The following is a 21,621-nucleotide window of genomic DNA, read 5'->3' as shown; positions in this document are numbered from 1 at the left end:
AGCTGCTCCTACAGGGTTAACACGACAACAGCTGCTCCTACAGGGTTAACACGACAACAGCTGCTCCTACAGGGTTAACACGACAACAGCTGCTCCTACAGGGTTAACACGACAACAGCTGCTCCTACAGGGTTAACACGACAACAGCTGCTCCTACAGGGTTAACACGACAACAGCTGCTCCTACAGGGTTAACACGACAACAGCTGCTCCTACAGGGTTAACACGACAACAGGGTTAACACGACAACAGCTGCTCCTACAGGGTTAACACGACAACAGGGTTAACACGACAACAGCTGCTCCTACAGGGTTAACACGACAACAGCTGCTCCTACAGGTTTAACACGACAACAGCTGCTCCTACAGGGTTAACACGACAACAGGGTTAACACGACAACAGCTGATCCTACAGGGTTAACACGACAACAGGGTTAACACGACAACAGCTGCTCCTACAGGGTTAACACGACAACAGGGTTAACACGACAACAGCTGCTCCTACAGGGTTAACACGACAACAGCTGCTCCTACAGGGTTAACACGACAACAGCTGCTCCTACAGGGTTAACACGACAACAGGGTTAACACGACAACAGCTGCTCCTACAGGGTTAACACGACAACAGGGTTAACACGACAACAGCTGCTCCTACAGGGTTAACACGACAACAGCTGCTCCTACAGGGTTAACACGACTACAGCTGATCCTACAGGGTTAACACGACAACAGCTGATCCTACAGGGTTAACACGACAACAGCTGCTCCTACAGGGTTAACACGACAACAGCTGCTCCTACAGGGTTAACACAACTACAGCTGCTCCTACAGGGTTAACACGACAACAGCTGCTCCAACAGGGTTAACACGACAACAGCTGATCCTACAGGGTTAACACAACTACAGTTATACATCTGATCCTACAGGGTTAACACGACAACAGCTGCTCCTACGGGGTTAACACAACTACAGTTATACATCTGATCCTACAGGGTTAACACGACAACAGCTGCTCCTACAGGGTTAACACGACAACAGGGTTAACACGACAACAGCTGCTCCTACAGGGTTAACACGACTACAGCTGATCCTACAGGGTTAACGACTACAGTTATACATCTGATCCTACAGGGTTAACACGACTACAGCTGATCCTACAGGGTTAACACGACAACAGCTGCTCCTACGGGGTTAACACAACTACAGTTATACATCTGATCCTACAGGGTTAACACGACAACAGCTGCTCCTACAGGGTGAACACGACAACAGGGTTAACAGACAACAGCTGCTCCTACAGGGTTAACACGACTACAGCTGATCCTACAGGGTTAACGACTACAGTTATACATCTGATCCTACAGGGTTAACACGACTACAGCTGATCCTACAGGGTTAACGACTACAGTTATACATCTGCTCCTACAGGGTTAACGACTACAGCTGCTCCTACAGGGTTAACATGAGGGAACAACAAGTTATACTTCGACAGTATTAAATGATTGGTATACGAGACTTAATGAAGGAAATATTGATACAGGCTATTAAACCAACCATTCCAGTAGCCGAAGTTGGTCCCTCCTTCAAACATATACCTGTAGTGAGAGAATAGAACAACTTCTTTTGTTATGTTGTGTGGGATGATTTAAAAACAAAAAGCTTATTCATTTAGCTTGTTCCTTACTACGGCACCTTACCAATCACATTGTTCCTTACCAATCACATTGTTCCTTACTACGGCACCTTACCAATCACATTGTTCCTTACTACGGCACCTTACCAATCACATTGTTCCTTACTACGGCACCTTACCAATCACATTGTTCCTTACTACGGCACCTTACCAATCACATTGTTCCTTACTACTACACCTTACCAATCACATTGTTCCTTACCAATCACATTGTTCCTTACTACGGCACCTTACCAATCACATTGTTCCTTACTACGGCACCTTACCAATCACATTGTTCCTTACTACAGCACCTTACCAATCACATTGTTCCTTACTACGGCACCTTACCATTCACATTGTTCCTTACTACGGCTCCTTACCAATCACATTGTTCCTTACTACGGCACCTTACCAATCACATTGTTCCTTACTTCGGCACCTTACCAATCACTTTGTTCCTTACTACGGCACCTTACCAATCACATTGTTCCTTACTACAACACCTTACCAATCACATTGTTCCTGACCAATCACATTGTTCCTTACTACGGCTCCTTACCAATCACACTGTTCCTTACTACGGCACCTTACCAATCACATTGTTCCTTACTACGGCTCCTTACCAATCACATTGTTCCTGACCAATCACATTGTTCCTTACTACGGCACCTTACCAATCACATTGTTCCTTACTACGGCTCCTTACCAATCACACTGTTCCTTACTACGGCACCTTACCAATCACATTGTTCCTTACTACAACACCTTACCAATCACATTGTTCCTTACTACAGCTCCTTACCAATCACATTGTTCCTTACCAATCACATTGTTCCTTACTACGGCACCTTACCAATCACATTGTTCCTTACTACGGCTCCTTACCAATCACATTGTTCCTGACCAATCACATTGTTCCTTACTACGGCACCTTACCAATCACATTGTTCCTTACTACGGCACCTTACCAATCACATTGTTCCTTACTACGGCTCCTTACCAATCACATTGTTCCTTACCAATCACATTGTTCCTTACTACGGCACCTTACCAATCACATTGTTCCTTACTACGGCACCTTACCAATCACATTGTTCCTTACTACGGCTCCTTACCAATCACATTGTTCCTTACCAATCACATTGTTCCTTACTACGGCACCTTACCAATCACATTGTTCCTTACTACGGCACCTTACCAATCACATTGTTCCTTACTACGGCTCCTTACCAATCACATTGTTCCTTACCAATCACATTGTTCCTTACTACAGCTCCTTACCAATCACATTGTTCCTTACCAATCACATTATTTTCAGTGTCTTATCAGTGAATGGCTAAAACATTTCCCTTTTTTATGAAATCTTTGGGACTTCTATCATACACAGAGGGTTCGAGGACCTACATGTTGACGCTGGCCCCCATGCTGAGCATCTCCCCCAGCATCCTGCTGACCTTCTGGGTGTCCACCTGAGCATGCTGGTCCCCCCAGTGGTCCAGCCACCCTGTGTAGAACTCAGAGTTCACCTGGAACACACAGGAGATTAGTCTGGTCATGGTACTACATCATCTAATAGTTTAGTCTGGTCATGGTACTACATCATCATCTAATAGTTTAGTCTGGTCATGGAACTAAATCATCATCTAATAGTTTAGTCTGGTCATGGAACTACATCATCATCATCTAATAGTTTAGTCTGGTCATGGTACTACATCATCATCTATTAGTTTAGTCTGGTCATGGTACTACATCATCTAATAGTTTAGTCTGGTCATGGTACTACATCATCATCTAATAGTTTAGTCTGGTCATGGAACTACATCATCATCATCTAATAGTTTAGTCTGGTCATGGAACTACATCATCATCATCTAATAGTTTAGTCTGGTCATGGTACTACATCATCATCTAATAGTTTAGTCTGGTCATGGTACTACATCATTAATAGTTTAGTCTGGTCATGGTACTACATCATCATCTAATAGTTTAGTCTGGTCAGAGAGCTAAATCATCATCATCTAATAGTTAAATCTGGTCATGGTACTACATCATCATCATCTAATAGTTTAGTCTGGTCATGGAACTACATCATCATCATATAATAGTTTAGTCTGGTCATGGTACTACATCATCTAATAGTTTAGTCTGGTCATGGTACTACATCATCATCATCTAATAGTTTAGTCTGGTCATGGTACTACATCATCTTCTAATAGTTTAGTCTGGTCATGGTACTACGTCATCTAATAGTTTAGTCTGGTCATGGTTACACATCATCTAATAGTTTAGTCTGGTCATGGTACTACATCTAATAGTTTAGTCTGGTCATGGTACTACATAATCATCATCTAATAGTTTAGTCTGGTCATGGTACTACATCACCATCTAATAGTTTAGTCTGGTCATGGTACTACATCATCATCTAATAGTTTAGTCTGGGCATGGAACTACATCATCATCATCTAATAGTTTAGTCTGGTCATGGTACTACATCATCTAATAGTTTAGTCTGGTCATGGTACTACATCATCATCTAATAGTTTAGTCTGGTCATGGAACTACATCATCATCATCTAATAGTTTAGTCTGGTCAGAGAGCTAAATCATCATCATCTAATAGTTTAGTCTGGTCATGGTACTACATCATCATCATCTAATAGTTTAGCCTGGTCATGGAACTACATCATCATATAATAGTTTAGTCTGGTCATGGTACTACATCATCATCTAATAGTTTAGTCTGGTCATGGTACTACATCATCTAATAGTTTAGTCTGGTCATGGTACTACATCATCATCTAATAGTTTAGTCTGGTCATGGAACTACATATTCATCATCTAATAGTTTAGTCTGGTCATGGTACTACATCATCTAATAGTTTAGTCTGGTCATGGTACTACATCATCATCTAATAGTTTAGTCTGGTCATGGTACTACATCATCATCATCTAATAGTTTAGTCTGGTCATGGAACTACATCATCATCTAATAGTTTAGTCTGGTCATGGTACTACATCATCATCATCTAATAGTTTAGTCTGGTCATGGAACTACATCATCATATAATAGTTTAGTCTGGTCATGGTACTACATCATCATCTAATAGTTTAGTCTGGTCGTGGTACTACATCAACATCATCTAAAAGTTTAGTCTGGTCATGGTACTACATCATCATCATATAATAGTTTAGTCTGGTCATGGTACTACATCATCATCATCTAATAGTTTAGTCTGGTCATGGTACTACATCATCATTTAATAGTTTAGTCTAGTCATGGTACTACATAATCATCATCTAATAGTTTAGTCTGGTCGTGGTACTACATCAACATCATCTAAAAGTTTAGTCTGGTCATGGTACTACATAATGATCATCTAATAGTTTAGTCTGGTCATGGTACTACATAATCATCATTTAATAGTTCGGTGTGGTCATGGTACTACATAATCATCATCTAATAGTTCAGTCTGGTCATGGTACTAAATCATTATCATCTAATAGTTTAGTCTGGTCATGGTACTACATCATCATCATCTAATAGTTTAGTCTGGTCATGGAACTACATCATCATATAATAGTTTAGTCTGGTCAGAGAGCTAAATCATCATCATCTAATAGTTTAGTCTGGTCATGGTACTACATCATCTTCTAATAGTTTAGTCTGGTCATGGTACTATGTCATCTAATAGTTTAGTCTGGTCATGGTTCCACATCATCTAATAGTTTAGTCTGGTCATGGTACTACATCTAATAGTTTAGTCTGGTCATGGTACTACATAATCATCATCTAATAGTTTAGTCTGGTCATGGTACTACATCACCATCTAATAGTTTAGTCTGGTCATGGTACTACATCATCATCTAATAGTTTAGTCTGGGCATGGAACTACATCATCATCATCTAATAGTTTAGTCTGGTCATGGTACTACATCATCTAATAGTTTAGTCTGGTCATGGTACTACATCATCATCTAATAGTTTAGTCTGGTCATGGAACTACATCATCATCATCTAATAGTTTAGTCTGGTCAGAGAGCTAAATCATCATCATCTAATAGTTTAGTCTGGTCATGGTACTACATCATCATCATCTAATAGTTTAGCCTGGTCATGGAACTACATCATCATCTAATAGTTTAGTCTGGTCATGGTACTACATCATCTAATAGTTTAGTCTGGTCATGGTACTACATCATCATCTAATAGTTTAGTCTGGTCATGGAACTACATATTCATCATCTAATAGTTTAGTCTGGTCATGGTACTACTTCATCTAATAGTTTAGTCTGGTCATGGTACTACATCATCATCTAATAGTTTAGTCTGGTCATGGTACTACATCATCATCATCTAATAGTTTAGTCTGGTCATGGAACTACATCATCATCTAATAGTTTAGTCTGGTCATGGTACTACATCATCATCATCTAATAGTTTAGTCTGGTCATGGAACTACATCATCATATAATAGTTTAGTCTGGTCATGGTACTACATCATCATCTAATAGTTTAGTCTGGTCGTGGTACTACATCAACATCATCTAAAAGTTTAGTCTGGTCATGGTACTACATCATCATCATATAATAGTTTAGTCTGGTCATGGTACTACATCATCATCATCTAATAGTTTAGTCTGGTCATGGTACTACATCATCATTTAATAGTTTAGTCTGGTCATGGTACTACATCAACATCATCTAATAGTTTAGTCTAGTCATGGTACTACATAATCATCATCTAATAGTTTAGTCTGGTCATGGTACTACATAATGATCATCTAATAGTTTAGTCTGGTCATGGTACTACATAATCATCATTTAATAGTTCGGTGTGGTCATGGTACTACATAATCATCATCTAATAGTTCAGTATGGTCATGGTACTAAATCATTATCATCTAATAGTTTAGTCTGGTCATGGCACTACATCATCATCATCTAATAGTTTAGTCTGGTCATGGAACTACATCATCATATAATAGTTTAGTCTGGTCATGGTACTACATCATCATCATCGAATAGTTTAGTCTGGTCATGGTACTACATCATCTTCTAATAGTTTAGTCTGGTCATGGTACTACGTCATCTAATAGTTTAGTCTGGTCATGGTTCCACATCATCTAATAGTTTAGTCTGGTCATGGTACTACATCTAATAGTTTAGTCTGGTCATGGTACTACATAATCATCATCTAATAGTTTAGTCTGGTCATGGTACTACATCACCATCTAATAGTTTAGTCTGGTCATGGTACTACATCATCATCTAATAGTTTAGTCTGGTCATGGAACTACATCATCATCATCTAATAGTTTAGTCTGGTCAGAGAGCTAAATCATCATCATCTAATAGTTTAGTCTGGTCATGGTACTACATCATCTTCTAATAGTTTAGTCTGGTCATGGTACTATGTCATCTAATAGTTTAGTCTGGTCATGGTTCCACATCATCTAATAGTTTAGTCTGGTCATGGTACTACATCTAATAGTTTAGTCTGGTCATGGTACTAAATAATCATCATCTAATAGTTTAGTCTGGTCATGGTTCCACATCATCTAATAGTTTAGTCTGGTCATGGTACTACATCTAATAGTTTAGTCTGGTCATGGTACTACATAATCATCATCTAATAGTTTAGTCTGGTCATGGTACTACATCACCATCTAATAGTTTAGTCTGGGCATGGAACTACATCATCATCATCTAATAGTTTAGTCTGGTCATGGTACTACATCATCTAATAGTTTAGTCTGGTCATGGTACTACATCATCATCTAATAGTTTAGTCTGGTCATGGAACTACATAATCATCATCTAATAGTTTAGTCTGGTCATGGTACTACATCATCTAATAGTTTAGTCTGGTCATGGTACTACATCATCATCATCTAATAGTTTAGTCTGGTCATGGAACTACATCATCATATAATAGTTTAGTCTGGTCATGGTACTACATCATCATCATCTAATAGTTTAGTCTGGTCATGGAACTACATCATCATATAATAGTTTAGTCTGGTCATGGTACTACATCATCTTCTAATAGTTTAGTCTGGTCATGGTACTACGTCATCTAATAGTTTAGTCTGGTCATGGTTCCACATCATCTAATAGTTTAGTCTGGTCATGGTACTACATCACCATCTAATAGTTTAGTCTGGTCATGGTACTACATCATCATCTAATAGTTTAGTCTGGGAATGGAACTACATCATCATCATCATCTAATAGTTTAGTCTGGTCAGAGAGCTAAATCATCATCATCTAATAGTTTAGTCTGGTCATGGTACTACATCATCATCATATAATAGTTTCGTCTGGTCATGGAACTACATCATCATATAATAGTTTAGTCTGGTCATGGTACTACATCATCATTTAATAGTTTAGTCTGGTCATGGTACTACATCAACATCATCTAATAGTTTAGTCTAGTCATGGTACTACATAATCATCATCTAATAGTTTAGTCTGGTCATGGTACTACATAATGATCATCTAATAGTTTAGTCTGGTCATGGTACTACATAATCATCATTTAATAGTTCGGTGTGGTCATGGTACTACATAATCATCATCTAATAGTTCAGTCTGGTCATGGTACTAAATCATCATCATCTAATAGTTTAGTCTGGTCATGGTACTACATCATCATCATCTAATAGTTTAGTCTGGTCATGGTACTACATCATCTTCTAATAGTTTAGTCTGGGCATGGTACTACGTCATCTAATAGTTTAGTCTGGTCATGGTTCCACATCATCTAATAGTTTAGTCTGGTCATGGTACTACATCTAATAGTTTAGTCTGGTCATGGTACTACATAATCATCATCTAATAGTTTAGTCTGGTCATGGTTCCACATCATCTAATAGTTTAGTCTGGTCATGGTACTACATCTAATAGTTTAGTCTGGTCATGGTACTACATAATCATCATCTAATAGTTTAGTCTGGTCATGGTACTACATCATCTAATAGTTTAGTCTGGTCATGGTACTACATCATCATCTAATAGTTTAGTCTGGTCATGGAACTACATAATCATCATCTAATAGTTTAGTCTGGTCATGGAACTACATCATCATCATCTAATAGTTTAGTCTGGTCAGAGAGCTAAATCATCATCTTCTAATAGTTTAGTCTGGTCATGGTACTACGTCATCTAATAGTTTAGTCTGGTCATGGTTCCACATCATCTAATAGTTTAGTCTGGTCATGGTACTACATCTAATAGTTTAGTCTGGTCATGGTACTACATAATCATCATCTAATAGTTTAGTCTGGTCATGGTTCCACATCATCTAATAGTTTAGTCTGGTCATGGTACTACATCTAATAGTTTAGTCTGGTCATGGTACTACATAATCATCATCTAATAGTTTAGTCTGGTCATGGTACTACATCACCATCTAATAGTTTAGTCTGGTCATGGTACTACATCATCATCTAATAGTTTAGTCTGGGCATGGAACTACATCATCATCATCTAATAGTTTAGTCTGGTCATGGTACTACATCATCTAATAGTTTAGTCTGGTCATGGTACTACATCATCATCTAATAGTTTAGTCTGGTCATGGAACTACATCCTCATCATCTAATAGTTTAGTCTGGTCAGAGAGCTAAATCATCATCATCTAATAGTTTAGTCTGGTCATGGTACTACATCATCATCATCTAATAGTTTAGTCTGGTCATGGAACTACATCATCATATAATAGTTTAGTCTGGTCATGGTACTACATCATCATCTAATAGTTTAGTCTGGTCGTGGTACTACATCAACATCATCTAAAAGTTTAGTCTGGTCATGGTACTACATAATGATCATCTAATAGTTTAGTCTGGTCATGGTACTACATAATCATCATTTAATAGTTCGGTGTGGTCATGGTACTACATAATCATCATCTAATAGTTCAGTCTGGTCATGGTACTAAATCATCATCATCTAATAGTTTAGTCTGGTCATGGTACTACATCATCATCATCTAATAGTTTAGTCTGGTCATGGAACTACATCATCATATAATAGTTTAGTCTGGTCATGGTACTACATCATCATCATCGAATAGTTTAGTCTGGTCATGGTACTACATCATCATCTAATAGTTTAGTCTGGGCATGGAACTACATCATCATCATCTAATAGTTTAGTCTGGTCATGGTACTACATCATCTAATAGTTTAGTCTGGTCATGGTACTACATCATCATCTAATAGTTTAGTCTGGTCATGGAACTACATAATCATCATCTAATACTTTAGTCTGGTCATGGAACTACATCATCATCTAATAGTTTAGTCTGGTCATGGAACTACATCATCATCATCTAATAGTTTAGTCTGGTCAGAGAGCTAAATCATCATCATCTAATAGTTTAGTCTGGTCATGGTACTACATCATCTTCTAATAGTTTAGTCTGGTCATGGTACTACGTCATCTAATAGTTTAGTCTGGTCATGGTTCCACATCATCTAATAGTTTAGTCTGGTCATGGTACTACATCTAATAGTTTAGTCTGGTCATGGTACTAAATAATCATCATCTAATAGTTTAGTCTGGTCATGGTTCCACATCATCTAATAGTTTAGTCTGGTCATGGTACTACATCTAATAGTTTAGTCTGGTCATGGTACTACATAATCATCATCTAATAGTTTAGTCTGGTCATGGTACTACATCATCATCTAATAGTTTAGTCTGGTCATGGTACTACATCATCATCTAATAGTTTAGTCTGGTAATGGAACTACATATTCATCATCTAATAGTTTAGTCTGGTCATGGTACTACATCATCTAATAGTTTAGTCTGGTCATGGTACTACATCATCATCTAATAGTTTAGTCTGGTCATGGAACTACATCATCATCATCTAATAGTTTAGTCTGGTCAGAGAGCTAAATCATCATCATCTAATAGTTTAGTCTGGTCATGGTACTACATCATCATCATCTAATAGTTTAGTCTGGTCATGGAACTACATCATCATATAATAGTTTAGTCTGGTCATGGTACTACATCATCATCTAATAGTTCAGTCTGGTCATGGTACTAAATCATCATCATCTAATAGTTTAGTCTGGTCATGGTACTACATCATCATCATCTAATAGTTTAGTCTGGTCATGGAACCACATCATCATATAATAGTTTAGTCTGGTCATGGTACTACATCATCATCATCGAATAGTTCAGTCTGGTCATGGTACTAAATCATCATCATCTAATAGTTTAGTCTGGTCATGGTACTACGTCATCTAATAGTTTAGTCTGGTCATGGTTCCACATCATCTAATAGTTTAGTCTGGTCATGGTACTACATCTAATAGTTTAGTCTGGTCATGGTACTACATAATCATCATCTAATAGTTTAGTCTGGTCATGGTTCCACATCATCTAATAGTTTAGTCTGGTCATGGTACTACATCTAATAGTTTAGTCTGGTCATGGTACTACATAATCATCATCTAATAGTTTAGTCTGGTCATGGTACTACATCACCATCTAATAGTTTAGTCTGGTCATGGTACTACATCATCATCTAATAGTTTAGTCTGGGCATGGAACTACATCATCATCATCTAATAGTTTAGTCTGGTCATGGTACTACATCATCTAATAGTTTAGTCTGGTCATGGTACTACATCATCATCTAATAGTTTAGTCTGGTCATGGAACTACATCCTCATCATCTAATAGTTTAGTCTGGTCAGAGAGCTAAATCATCATCATCTAATAGTTTAGTCTGGTCATGGTACTACATCATCATCATCTAATAGTTTAGTCTGGTCATGGAACTACATCATCATATAATAGTTTAGTCTGGTCATGGTACTACATCATCATCTAATAGTTTAGTCTGGTCGTGGTACTACATCAACATCATCTAAAAGTTTAGTCTGGTCATGGTACTACATAATGATCATCTAATAGTTTAGTCTGGTCATGGTACTACATAATCATTATTTAATAGTTCGGTGTGGTCATGGTACTACATAATCATCATCTAATAGTTCAGTCTGGTCATGGTACTAAATCATCATCATATAATAGTTTAGTCTGGTCATGGTACTACATCATCATCATCGAATAGTTTAGTCTGGTCATGGTACTACATCATCATCTAATAGTTTAGTCTGGGCATGGAACTACATCATCATCATCTAATAGTTTAGTCTGGTCATGGTACTACATCATCTAATAGTTTAGTCTGGTCATGGTACTACATCATCATCTAATAGTTTAGTCTGGTCATGGAACTACATAATCATCATCTAATACTTTAGTCTGGTCATGGAACTACATCATCATCTAATAGTTTAGTCTGGTCATGGAACTACATCATCATCATCTAATAGTTTAGTCTGGTCAGAGAGCTAAATCATCATCATCTAATAGTTTAGTCTGGTCATGGTACTACATCATCTTCTAATAGTTTAGTCTGGTCATGGTACTACGTCATCTAATAGTTTAGTCTGGTCATGGTTCCACATCATCTAATAGTTTAGTCTGGTCATGGTACTACATCTAATAGTTTAGTCTGGTCATGGTACTAAATAATCATCATCTAATAGTTTAGTCTGGTCATGGTTCCACATCATCTAATAGTTTAGTCTGGTCATGGTACTACATCTAATAGTTTAGTCTGGTCATGGTACTACATAATCATCATCTAATAGTTTAGTCTGGTCATGGTACTACATCATCATCTAATAGTTTAGTCTGGTAATGGAACTACATATTCATCATCTAATAGTTTAGTCTGGTAATGGAACTACATATTCATCATCTAATAGTTTAGTCTGGTCATGGTACTACATCATCTAATAGTTTAGTCTGGTCATGGTACTACATCATCATCTAATAGTTTAGTCTGGTCATGGAACTACATCATCATCATCTAATAGTTTAGTCTGGTCAGAGAGCTAAATCATCATCATCTAATAGTTTAGTCTGGTCATGGTACTACATCATCATCATCTAATAGTTTAGTCTGGTCATGGAACTACATCATCATATAATAGTTTAGTCTGGTCATGGTACTACATCATCATCTAATAGTTCAGTCTGGTCATGGTACTAAATCATCATCATCTAATAGTTTAGTCTGGTCATGGTACTACATCATCATCATCTAATAGTTTAGTCTGGTCATGGAACTACATCATCATATAATAGTTTAGTCTGGTCATGGTACTACATCATCATCATCGAATAGTTTAGTCTGGTCATGGTACTACATCATCTTCTCATAGTTTAGTCTGGTCATGGTACTACGTCATCTAATAGTTTAGTCTGGTCATGGTTCCACATCATCTAATAGTTTAGTCTGGTCATGGTACTACATCTAATAGTTTAGTCTGGTCATGGTACTACATAATCATCATCTAATAGTTTAGTCTGGTCATGGTTCCACATCATCTAATAGTTTAGTCTGGTCATGGTACTACATCTAATAGTTTAGTCTGGTCATGGTACTACATAATCATCATCTAATAGTTTAGTCTGGTCATGGTACTACATCACCATCTAATAGTTTAGTCTGGTCATGGTACTACATCATCATCTAATAGTTTAGTCTGGGCATGGAACTACATCATCATCATCTAATAGTTTAGTCTGGTCATGGTACTACATCATCTAATAGTTTAGTCTGGTCATGGTACTGCATCATCATCTAATAGTTTAGTCTGGTCATGGAACTACATAATCATCATCTAATACTTTAGTCTGGTCATGGAACTACATCATCATCTAATAGTTTAGTCTGGTCATGGAACTACATCATCATCATCTAATAGTTTAGTCTGGTCAGAGAGCTAAATCATCATCATCTAATAGTTTAGTCTGGTCATGGTACTACATCATCTTCTAATAGTTTAGTCTGGTCATGGTACTACGTCATCTAATAGTTTAGTCTGGTCATGGTACTACGTCATCTAATAGTTTAGTCTGGTCATGGTACTACATCTAATAGTTTAGTCTGGTCATGGTACTAAATAATCATCATCTAATAGTTTAGTCTGGTCATGGTTCCACATCATCTAATAGTTTAGTCTGGTCATGGTACTACATCTAATAGTTTAGTCTGGTCATGGTACTACATAATCATCATCTAATAGTTTAGTCTGGTCATGGTACTACATCATCTAATAGTTTAGTCTGGTCATGGTACTACATCATCATCTAATAGTTTAGTCTGGTCATGGAACTACATCATCATCATCTAATAGTTTAGTCTGGTCAGAGAGCTAAATCATCATCATCTAATAGTTTAGTCTGGTCATGGTACTACATCATCATCATCTAATAGTTTAGTCTGGTCATGGAACTACATCATCATATAATAGTTTAGTCTGGTCATGGTACTACATCATCATCTAATAGTTTAGTCTGGTCGTGGTACTACATCAACATCATCTAAAAGTTTAGTCTGGTCATGGTACTACATCATCATCATATAATAGTTTAGTCTGGTCATGGTACTACATAATGATCATCTAATAGTTTAGTCTGGTCATGGTACTACATAATCATCATTTAATAGTTCGGTGTGGTCATGGTACTACATAATCATCATCTAATAGTTCAGTCTGGTCATGGTACTAAATCATCATCTAATAGTTTAGTCTGGTCATGGTACTACATCATCATCATATAATAGTTTCGTCTGGTCATGGTACTACATCATCATCATCTAATAGTTTAGTCTGGTCATGGTACTACATCATCATTTAATAGTTTAGTCTGGTCATGGTACTACATCAACATCATCTAATAGTTTAGTCTAGTCATGGTACTACATAATCATCATCTAATAGTTTAGTCTGGTCATGGTACTACATAATGATCATCTAATAGTTTAGTCTGGTCATGGTACTACATAATCATCATTTAATAGTTCGGTGTGGTCATGGTACTACATAATCATCATCTAATAGTTCAGTCTGGTCATGGTACTAAATCATCATCATCTAATAGTTTAGTCTGGTCATGGTACTACATCATCATCATCTAATAGTTTAGTCTGGTCATGGAACTACATCATCATATAATAGTTTAGTCTGGTCATGGTACTACATCATCATCATCGAATAGTTTAGTCTGGTCATGGTACTACATCATCTTCTAATAGTTTAGTCTGGTCATGGTACTACGTCATCTAATAGTTTAGTCTGGTCATGGTTCCACATCATCTAATAGTTTAGTCTGGTCATGGTACTACATCTAATAGTTTAGTCTGGTCATGGTACTACATCATCATCTAATAGTTTAGTCTGGTCATGGTTCCACATCATCTAATAGTTTAGTCTGGTCATGGTACTACATCTAATAGTTTAGTCTGGTCATGGTACTACATCATCTAATAGTTTAGTCTGGTCATGGTACTACATCATCATCTAATAGTTTAGTCTGGTCATGGAACTACATAATCATCATCTAATACTTTAGTCTGGTCATGGAACTACATCATCATCTAATAGTTTAGTCTGGTCATGGAACTACATCATCATCATCTAATAGTTTAGTCTGGTCAGAGAGCTAAATCATCATCATCTAATAGTTTAGTCTGGTCATGGTACTACATCATCTTCTAATAGTTTAGTCTGGTCATGGTACTACGTCATCTAATAGTTTAGTCTGGTCATGGTTCCACATCATCTAATAGTTTAGTCTGGTCATGGTACTACATCTAATAGTTTAGTCTGGTCATGGTACTAAATAATCATCATCTAATAGTTTAGTCTGGTCATGGTTCCACATCATCTAATAGTTTAGTCTGGTCATGGTACTACATAATCATCATCTAATAGTTTAGTCTGGTCATGGTACTACATCACCATCTAATAGTTTAGTCTGGTCATGGTACTACATCATCATCTAATAGTTTAGTCTGGTCATGGAACTACATAATCATCATCTAATACTTTAGTCTGGTCATGGAACTACATCATCATCTAATAGTTTAGTCTGGTCATGGAACTACATCATCATCATCTAATAGTTTAGTCTGGTCATGGTACTACATCATCTAATAGTTTAGTCTGGTCATGGTACTACATCATCATCTAATAGTTTAGTCTGGTCATGGAACTACATAATCATCATCTAATAGTTTAGTCTGGTCATGGTACTACATCATCTAATAGTTTAGTCTGGTCATGGTACTACATCATCATCTAATAGTTTAGTCTGGTCATGGAACTACATCATCATCATCTAATAGTTTAGTCTGGTCAGAGAGCTAAATCATTATCATCTAATAGTTTAGTCTGGTCATGGAACTACATCATCATATAATAGTTTAGTCTGGTCATGGTACTACATCATCATCTAATAGTTTAGTCTGGTCATGGTACTACATCATCTAATAGTTTAGTCTGGTCATGGTACTACATCATCTAATAGTTTAGTCTGGTCATGGTACTACATCATCTAATAGTTTAGTCTGGTCATGGTACTACATCATCATCTAATAGTTTAGTCTGGTCATGGAACTACATCATCATCATCTAATAGTTTAGTCTGGTCAGAGAGCTAAATCATTATCATCTAATAGTTTAGTCTGGTCATGGAACTACATCATCATATAATAGTTTAGTCTGGTCATGGTACTACATCATCATCTAATAGTTTAGTCTGGTCATGGTACTACATCATCTAATAGTTTAGTCTGGTCATGGTACTACATCATCTAATAGTTTAGTCTGGTCATGGTACTACATCATCATCTAATAGTTTAGTCTGGTCATGGAACTACATCATCATCATCTAATAGTTTAGTCTGGTCAGAGAGCTAAATCATCATCATCTAATAGTTTAGTCTGGTCATGGAACTACATCATCATCTAATAGTTTAGTCTGGTCGTGGTACTACATCAACATCATCTAAAAGTTTAGTCTGGTCATGGTACTACATCATCATCATATAATAGTTTAGTCTGGTCATGGTACTACATCATCATCATATAATAGTTTAGTCTGGTCATGGTACTACATCATTTAATAGTTTAGTCTGGTCATGGTACTACATCAACATCCTCTAATAGTTTAGTCTAGTCATGGTACTACATAATCATCATCTAATAGTTTAGTCTGGTCATGGTACTACATCATCATCATATAATAGTTTAGTCTGGTCATGGTACTACATCATCATTTAATAGTTTAGTCTGGTCATGGTACTACATCAACATCATCTAATAGTTTAGTCTAGTCATGGTACTACATAATCATCATCTAATAGTTTAGTCTGGTCATGGTACTACATAATGATCATCTAATAGTTTAGTCTGGTCATGGTACTACATAATCATCATTTAATAGTTCGGTGTGGTCATGGTACTACATAATCATCATCTAATAGTTCAGTCTGGTCATGGTACTAAATCATCATCATCTAATAGTTTAGTCTGGTCATGGTACTACATCATCATCATCTAATAGTTTAGTCTGGTCATGGAACTACATCATCATATAATAGTTTAGTCTGGTGATTGTACTACATCATCATCTAATAGTTTAGTCTGGTCATGGTACTACATCATCATCATCGAATAGTTTAGTCTGGTCATGGTACTACATCATCTTCTAATAGTTTAGTCTGGTCATGGTACTAGGTCATCTAATAGTTTAGTCTGGTCATGGTTCCACATCATCTAATAGTTTAGTCTGGTCATGGTACTACATCATCTAATAGTTTAGTCTGGTCATGGTACTACATCATCATCTAATAGTTTAGTCTGGTCATGGAACTACATAATCATCATCTAATAGTTTAGTCTGGTCATGGTACTACATCATCTAATAGTTTAGTCTGGTCATGGTACTACATCATCATCTAATAGTTTAGTCTGGTCATGGAACTACATCATCATCATCTAATAGTTTAGTCTGGTCAGAGAGCTAAATCATTATCATCTAATAGTTTAGTCTGGTCATGGAACTACATCATCATATAATAGTTTAGTCTGGTCATGGTACTACATCATCATCTAATAGTTTAGTCTGGTCATGGTACTACATCATCTAATAGTTTAGTCTGGTCATGGTACTACATCATCTAATAGTTTAGTCTGGTCATGGTACTACATCATCTAATAGTTTAGTCTGGTCATGGTACTACATCATCATCTAATAGTTTAGTCTGGTCATGGAACTACATCATCATCATCTAATAGTTTAGTCTGGTCAGAGAGCTAAATCATTATCATCTAATAGTTTAGTCTGGTCATGGAACTACATCATCATATAATAGTTTAGTCTGGTCATGGTACTACATCATCATCTAATAGTTTAGTCTGGTCATGGTACTACATCATCTAATAGTTTAGTCTGGTCATGGTACTACATCATCTAATAGTTTAGTCTGGTCATGGTACTACATCATCATCTAATAGTTTAGTCTGGTCATGGAACTACATCATCATCATCTAATAGTTTAGTCTGGTCAGAGAGCTAAATCATCATCATCTAATAGTTTAGTCTGGTCATGGAACTACATCATCATCTAATAGTTTAGTCTGGTCGTGGTACTACATCAACATCATCTAAAAGTTTAGTCTGGTCATGGTACTACATCATCATCATATAATAGTTTAGTCTGGTCATGGTACTACATCATCATCATATAATAGTTTAGTCTGGTCATGGTACTACATCATCATTTAATAGTTTAGTCTGGTCATGGTACTACATCAACATCCTCTAATAGTTTAGTCTAGTCATGGTACTACATAATCATCATCTAATAGTTTAGTCTGGTCATGGTACTACATCATCATCATATAATAGTTTAGTCTGGTCATGGTACTACATCATCATTTAATAGTTTAGTCTGGTCATGGTACTACATCAACATCATCTAATAGTTTAGTCTAGTCATGGTACTACATAATCATCATCTAATAGTTTAGTCTGGTCATGGTACTACATAATGATCATCTAATAGTTTAGTCTGGTCATGGTACTACATAATCATCATTTAATAGTTCGGTGTGGTCATGGTACTACATAATCATCATCTAATAGTTCAGTCTGGTCATGGTACTAAATCATCATCATCTAATAGTTTAGTCTGGTCATGGTACTACATCATCATCATCTAATAGTTTAGTCTGGTCATGGAACTACATCATCATATAATAGTTTAGTCTGGTGATTGTACTACATCATCATCTAATAGTTTAGTCTGGTCATGGTACTACATCATCATCATCGAATAGTTTAGTCTGGTCATGGTACTACATCATCTTCTAATAGTTTAGTCTGGTCATGGTACTAGGTCATCTAATAGTTTAGTCTGGTCATGGTTCCACATCATCTAATAGTTTAGTCTGGTCATGGTACTACATCTAATAGTTTAGTCTGGTCATGGTACTACATCATCATCATCTAATAGTTTAGTCTGGTCATGGAACTACATCATCATATAATAGTTTAGTCTGGTCATGGTACTACATCATCATCTAATAGTTTAGTCTGGTCGTGGTACTACATCAACATCTAAAAGTTTAGTCTGGTCATGGTACTACATAATCATCATCTAATAGTTTAGTCTGGTCATGGTACTACATCACCATCTAATAGTTTAGTCTGGTCATGGTACTACATCATCATCTAATAGTTTAGTCTGGGCATGGAACTACATCATCATCATCTAATAGTTTAGTCTGGTCATGGTACTACATCATCTAATAGTTTAGTCTGGTCATGGTACTACATCATCATCTAATAGTTTAGTCTGGTCATGGAACTACATAATCATCATCTAATAGTTTAGTCTGGTCATGGTACTACATCATCTAATAGTTTAGTCTGGTCATGGTACTACATCATCATCTAATAGTTTAGTCTGGTCATGGAACTACATCATCATCATCTAATAGTTTAGTCTGGTCAGAGAGCTAAATCATTATCATCTAATAGTTTAGTCTGGTCATGGAACTACATCATCATATAATAGTTTAGTCTGGTCATGGTACTACATCATCATCTAATAGTTTAGTCTGGTCATGGTACTACATCATCTAATAGTTTAGTCTGGTCATGGTACTACATCATCTAATAGTTTAGTCTGGTCATGGTACTACATCATCATCTAATAGTTTAGTCTGGTCATGGAACTACATCATCATCATCTAATAGTTTAGTCTGGTCAGAGAGCTAAATCATCATCATCTAATAGTTTAGTCTGATCATGGTACTACATCATCATCATCTAATAGTTTAGTCTGGTCATGGAACTACATCATCATCTAATAGTTTAGTCTGGTCGTGGTACTACATCAACATCATCTAAAAGTTTAGTCTGGTCATGGTACTACATCATCATCATATAATAGTTTAGTCTGGTCATGGTACTACATCATCATCATATAATAGTTTAGTCTGGTCATGGTACTACATCATCATTTAATAGTTTAGTCTGGTCATGGTACTACATCAACATCATCTAATAGTTTAGTCTAGTCATGGTACTACATAATCATCATCTAATAGTTTAGTCTGGTCATGGTACTACATAATGATCATCTAATAGTTTAGTCTGGTCATGGTACTACATAATCATCATTTAATAGTTCAGTCTGGTCATGGTACTACATCATCATCATCTAATAGTTTAGTCTGGTCATGGAACTACATCATCATATAATAGTTTAGTCTGGTGATTGTACTACATCATCATCTAATAGTTTAGTCTGGTCATGGTACTACATCATCATCATCGAATAGTTTAGTCTGGTCATGGTACTACATCATCTTCTAATAGTTTAGTCTGGTCATGGTACTAGGTCATCTAATAGTTTAGTCTGGTCATGGTTCCACATCATCTAATAGTTTAGTCTGGTCATGGTACTACATCTAATAGTTTAGTCTGGTCATGGTACTACATCATCATCATCTAATAGTTTAGTCTGGTCATGGAACTACATCATCATATAATAGTTTAGTCTGGTCATGGTACTACATCATCATCATCGAATAGTTTAGTCTGGTCATGGTACTACATCATCTTCTAATAGTTTAGTCTTGTCATGGTACTACGTCATCTAATAGTTTAGTCTGGTCATGGTTCCACATCATCTAATAGTTTAGTCTGGTCATGGTACTACATCTAATAGTTTAGTCTGGTCATGGTACTACATCATCATCTAATAGTTTAGTCTGGTCATGGTTCCACATCATCTAATAGTTTAGTCTGGTCATGGTACTACATCTAATAGTTTAGTCTGGTCATGGTACTACATAATCATCATCTAATAGTTTAGTCTGGTCATGGTACTACATCATCATCTAATAGTTTAGTCTGGGCATGGAACTACATCATCATCATCTAATAGTTTAGTCTGGTCATGGTACTACATAATCATCATCTAATAGTTTAGTCTGGTCATGGTACTACATAATGATCATCTAATAGTTTAGTCTGGTCATGGTACTACATAATCATCATTTAATAGTTCGGTGTGGTCATGGTACTACATAATCATCATCTAATAGTTCAGTCTGGTCATGGTACTAAATCATCATCATCTAATAGTTTAGTCTGGTCATGGTACTACATCATCATCATCTAATAGTTTAGTCTGGTCATGGAACTACATCATCATATAATAGTTTAGTCTGGTGATTGTACTACATCATCATCTAATAGTTTAGTCTGGTCATGGTACTACATCATCATCATCGAATAGTTTAGTCTGGTCATGGTACTACATCATCTTCTAATAGTTTAGTCTGGTCATGGTACTACGTCATCTAATAGTTTAGTCTGGTCATGGTTCCACATCATCTAATAGTTTAGTCTGGTCATGGTACTACATCTAATAGTTTAGTCTGGTCATGGTACTACATCATCATCTAATAGTTTAGTCTGGTCATGGTTCCACATCATCTAATAGTTTAGTCTGGTCATGGTACTACATCTAATAG

At 36.4% G+C, this 21,621-nt stretch overlaps 1 protein-coding gene across 2 annotated transcripts in view; it reads right to left on the bottom strand.

The window, feature by feature from the left end:
* glb1l (galactosidase, beta 1-like) overlaps nucleotides 1-21,621 on the bottom strand; it is a 56,810-nt gene that overhangs the window by 16,199 nt on the left and 18,990 nt on the right. For both annotated transcript variants that reach the window (XM_031806125.1, XM_031806124.1), the window contains exons 8-9: nucleotides 3,078-3,199; nucleotides 1,553-1,593 (exon numbers count right to left, since the gene is read on the bottom strand). In XM_031806125.1, the coding sequence (XP_031661985.1) occupies nucleotides 1,553-1,593; nucleotides 3,078-3,199 (163 nt within the window). The remainder of the gene's footprint in view (nucleotides 1-1,552; nucleotides 1,594-3,077; nucleotides 3,200-21,621) is intronic.

Source organism: Oncorhynchus kisutch, linkage group LG26 (assembly GCF_002021735.2).
Source record: "Oncorhynchus kisutch isolate 150728-3 linkage group LG26, Okis_V2, whole genome shotgun sequence".
Classification (NCBI taxonomy): Eukaryota; Metazoa; Chordata; class Actinopteri; order Salmoniformes; family Salmonidae; genus Oncorhynchus; species Oncorhynchus kisutch.
Note: the sequence above shows the minus strand (reverse complement) of the source record. Positions and strands in the feature narration are given on the sequence as shown.